Source organism: Sinocyclocheilus grahami, unplaced genomic scaffold (assembly GCF_001515645.1).
Source record: "Sinocyclocheilus grahami isolate Dianchi unplaced genomic scaffold, SAMN03320097.WGS_v1.1 scaffold2.1, whole genome shotgun sequence".
In the NCBI taxonomy this organism is placed as follows: domain Eukaryota; kingdom Metazoa; phylum Chordata; class Actinopteri; order Cypriniformes; family Cyprinidae; genus Sinocyclocheilus; species Sinocyclocheilus grahami.
Genome location: NW_015505181.1, coordinates 385,154 through 389,687, shown reverse-complemented (window position 1 = coordinate 389,687; position 4,534 = coordinate 385,154). Strand labels below are relative to the sequence as shown.

At 34.0% G+C, this 4,534-nt stretch overlaps 1 protein-coding gene across 1 annotated transcript; it reads left to right on the top strand.

The window, feature by feature from the left end:
• On the top strand, positions 1-3,145 carry LOC107599450 (ras-related protein Rab-7a-like). The gene is made up of 5 exons (XM_016291074.1): positions 1-156; positions 957-1,083; positions 1,278-1,496; positions 2,339-2,428; positions 2,495-3,145. Exons 1-5 carry the CDS (start codon positions 74-76, stop codon positions 2,606-2,608), a joined length of 633 nt encoding a protein of 210 aa, XP_016146560.1. The 5' UTR covers positions 1-73; the 3' UTR covers positions 2,609-3,145.
• Positions 3,146-4,534: the final 1,389 nt, after the last annotated feature.

The window sequence follows — 4,534 nt, the reverse complement described above, 5'->3', positions numbered from 1 at the left end:
CAGGACATTACAGTCTGAAATACAGAAGTGATGACCGAGATGAGTTCCTTCATGACCTCTTTTCATTGAAGACATGCAATTTCATTTCATTTTTATCATGACGCAGTGGAGCACATGCACACCACACTTGAAAGTCATTCTTATCGGAAACTCTGGGTGAGTGTCTGTCTTAGAAAGTATTGAAAGTATTGTAAATACTAGTGAAGCATGTACATGTAGACCCACGTGCAATTCACATAAAAGGCTTATGAACAACTTTTCCAGTATCCTGTTATAGTCCAGAATAGCTACTTTTGCAAGAACAACAAAGACATTAATGCTACCATTCAAACGTTTGGTATGACTATATGGTATCACTATCACTTTAATTTTGATGTTTCTGAAAGTGTGATACTTTTATTCACCAAGGTTGCATAATATTGATTTAAAAATACTGTAAATAAGTTTAAATTCCTTTTTAAAGGATTACAGAATAAAGTATATGTATGGAGTAATGGCTGCTAAAAATGTAGAGCTTGTCCATCATAAAGAAATGATCATGTTTTAAAAAAATAATCATAATAAATAAATACTTATTTAAAACAGTTATTCTGATTCAACCTATTAGTGTTTTTTGTTGTATTTTTGATCAATTAGATGCAACATTGATGTACAAAATAATTTTGTTTTAAAAATGTTTCAAAAGTGATTGCAAACTTTTGAATACCAGTGCATGTGTGACCCCAAAAACAAAGAACATTGTACTGTTAAACAAAAACAAGGAAGTACAGAAAAAAAACTAAAAGCAGTGTTACTCTCTAAACAAGAAAAACCTCAACAGCTGCTTGTGTTTCAAGAAGTTTGGCATATTTACAGAAGAAGCTGGTTCTGTAACGCAATGTTAATGCCTTGTAGGTAGTTAATTTACCAGTTAATTCTCTGGTCATTTAGTTTTCCGTTTCCTTTTGTTTGAACAGAGTGGGAAAATCTTCATTTATGACCCGGTTTGTCGACCATCGCTTTACTAATTTGTATTGTGCCACAATTGGGGTAGATTTCCTTACTAAAGAAATCACTATTGATAAAAGATCAGTGATTCTTCAGGTGAGATACATTTACATTCATTTATGTTAAACCAACAGTTTTTCAAATTAAAAGCAAACTTAGAAAATCATTCACTTCATGTCATACACAGGATCCACATATAGTTTTCATCACAATAACATGGGTTACATCTCAACTGACCAAATAGGGCTGTACAAACGGTGTCATGCAATACTCAGCTGTTTTTGCACCAGATCTGGGACACTGCAGGAACAGAGAGGTTTCACTCCCTGGGTACCACACTATATCGTGGAGCTCACTGCTGCCTCCTAGTGTTTGATGTTACCTCGTCCATCTCCTTTGATGCACTAGAAGTCTGGAAGAAAGAGTTCCTGGTGCAGGCATGTCCTTCGGACCCCTCTGCATTCCCTTTCATAGTGCTCGGCAATAAAATTGACTTGGATTATCGTGAGGTTAGTCATCTCCAGTGTTGGGGGTAACGCATTACAAGTAACGCGAGTTACGTAATCAGATTACTTTTTTCAAGTAACTAGTAAAGTAACGCATTACTTTTTAATTGACAAGAGAATATCTGAGTTACTTTTTCAAGTAAGTAACGCAAGTTACTTTTTTTTTAATTTATTGATTGACAGCTCTCCTGTCCCCATGTTGAGAGAAATCAGATGTTACTGTAGTTCTAAAATAAATATGAATATGCATTAATTCATCTCACTCACAAAAAAACCCCACAGATTCAGTATTCCTCAAAATGAATAAAAAATAATGCAACTCACAATATGACGCAAACCTGCAATAATTAAATGTTAAACAACACAAATATCCTTTATTTATTTAATCCCATTCTATTTGCTTCTGACCTTCGATGATCCAGTTAAACCGTACTAATAAGCACAAATTACTCTAGACAAACATTTGTCTTTTTTTGTGTGTTGAAGTTTCTTCTTCTGCATTCTACTGTACGGACGTAATTTTACTTTCCCTTCAGCCTGAGGCTTATTCATTTCACTTTCAGTGTGAAAAGGCTTTTATATTTGCCAAAAAAATAACTTTTTATTTTAAGAACAAACAAGCAAGCCCTGTGCATATTTAAAAGTTACGCAAAAGTAACGTAACACATTACTTTCCATAAAAAGTAACTAAGTAACGTAATTAGTTACTTTTTATGGAGTAACGCAATATTGTAATGCATTACTTTTAAAAGTAACTTTCCCCAACACTGGTCATCTCTATTGAATTATGAGCTAAAAGATCCAGTGACTTTGCTTAATAACTGATAACAGGATTTGATTGACAGGTGTCCCCTAACAAGGCCCAGCAGTGGTGCAGTGAAATCGGAGCTGAATATTTTGAATGTAGTGCCAAGGAAGACATTGGAGAGACGCTAGTCAGGCCGCCTAACGGAACATTTAATACTAAGCCTGACCAAAACAGATGCAGTATTAAGTTATAGTTGTTTGTGTCGCACTCTCTGCAGCTCAAAAGTCACCATGTGGAGAATGGAGAAGACATCCAGATTATACAGAAACAACAGGAGAAGCCGCTAAATAAAAAATGCTATTGCTGAAGCAAGAACAAACTCCTGTTCAATGTTAAGGCCCATTCACACCAAGGGTGACGATTATTATAACTAGAAACGTTCTAGTTCATATTAGAAACGTTCTAGTTCTGATATAGTGAAGTCCACAACAGCTATAACAATAACTACACAGAAGAACATTTTCGTTGGAACCACTTTTAAAAAACTTTTTTTCCCCAGCTGATGAACGATAATAATATTGAGCCAATCAGAATCCACCCAGCTTTAAAGAGCTTGATTTTTTTGAAAGCGGCAGACGACAACTACAGTGCATGATTATAATAAACAATGTTTTCGTCCATTGGTGTGGAGGCTAATATAGTTTAGTTATTATTCTTGGTGAATGGGCCTTTAATCTATGGAATCAGTAATTTCACTGATGAAAGGTGGTTGCTGAAAAAGTTTTATTTTTTATTTTGTCAGCAATAAAGACGAGGTGAAAATTCACATCATGACAATAATTAACTATTTAAAAACACGCTACTGATGAAAACGACAATAAAAAATAACACCTCAACAGTAATAATGCCCCAAATAAGCTTTTTTAGGAAGTATATGATTGTTTGTAAATCACATTGTGAATTTTTTCACATTTTTGTTTATATATATATATATATATATATATAAAAAACACTTTTCCTCTACTAAAATAAGCCAATTTAGTCTGTGTAAAATTTTTAATAAATGACAAAACAAACATGATTTAAAGAATATTTTCATTAAAAACAAACAAAACAAAAAATAACACTGATCTTGCTTGATGAGTGTAAAAGACTTTTATATGAAAATAAAACCCCATGAAGCCTACGTCATATGAATACTATGCTGGGACATTGTTCCTTTATTTCGGCAGAAATATCTCCATATTAAATGCAAACGAGTTAACCGCCTTATCTATTTAACTTTCGGAAGAGTATAATCAAATATAGCTACTCGAATTCACTACAATTCTGGAAGACACTATGGGTGGAACGAACTCTCAAGATGTGCTACATGAAACTAAAAGAAATTGGTCAAAATTATTCAGGGAGACAGTTTATATATTTCGGTTTCTTTTATAAGTCAAGACAAAAAAGGCAATCAGGAGATGACCAACATGTAAAAACGTTGTACAGGTAAATATATAAAAGGCCAGGATATCATCTTCACTTCTTGCATTATGAATGAACTATATTACAGTCGAATCCAAACTTGGCTTTCACCAAGAGTGAGTACAGCCATCCTCGCCCACATGGAGACATACAGGTATACACTGAACATCTAGTTTGCATACCTCTCAGATAATTAGAGGAGGGGGGGAAAAAAAAAGTAGAAATTCATCTTCACATGGACAACTTCCTTCACAATCTAGGGCAGAGAAAAGTCTACAAAGACATGTTGTGAAAAAGTTAAGAGGAAAAGCCAGACGAAGGGAAAAAGCTGAGTGTTTACTAATAAAAGGCGGTTTGGTAAGGTGAGGAATAACAAAAATAAAAAAGTTAAACAATGTTTTACGATTTGTACATCTCAAGGTTTGGCATACACAAACACAGAGTGGAAACAAGCGTAGAAATACGCAGTAAACAAAGTAAAAGCCCTTCAGATGTTTACATCCTTTTCAGTTGTAGAACTGAAACATCACCACTCAACTTAAGCACAAATACAATGTCTTTCCTTTTGTAAAAGTACTTGACAAGAGAACGGCCCATCCAAAAGCCCTTCTTCCCACAAATCCCTCAACCAATGGGGATGGCCAAGAATTTTTAAAACAAAAACAAAAAAATAAAAGTAGTGAGTTAAAAAGAAAAAAGAAAAAAAAAAAAGCAGACATACACAGGAGAAAAGCTTTAAAAATACAAAAATAAACTACACAAGATCTTCTCCATCATCGCTTGCTAATTTTTTGTGAAGTTTTGCAGTTTTTCCTTTTTTTTG

Coding starts and splice junctions, on each gene's coding strand:
- LOC107599450 (XM_016291074.1), top strand. CDS start 74: ATGCAATTTCATTTCATTTTTATCATGACGCAGTGGAGCACATGCACA. Junction 157..956: donor ATTCTTATCGGAAACTCTGG/GTGAGTGTCTGT, acceptor TTGTTTGAACAG/AGTGGGAAAATCTTCATTTA. Junction 1,084..1,277: donor AAAGATCAGTGATTCTTCAG/GTGAGATACATT, acceptor TTTTTGCACCAG/ATCTGGGACACTGCAGGAAC.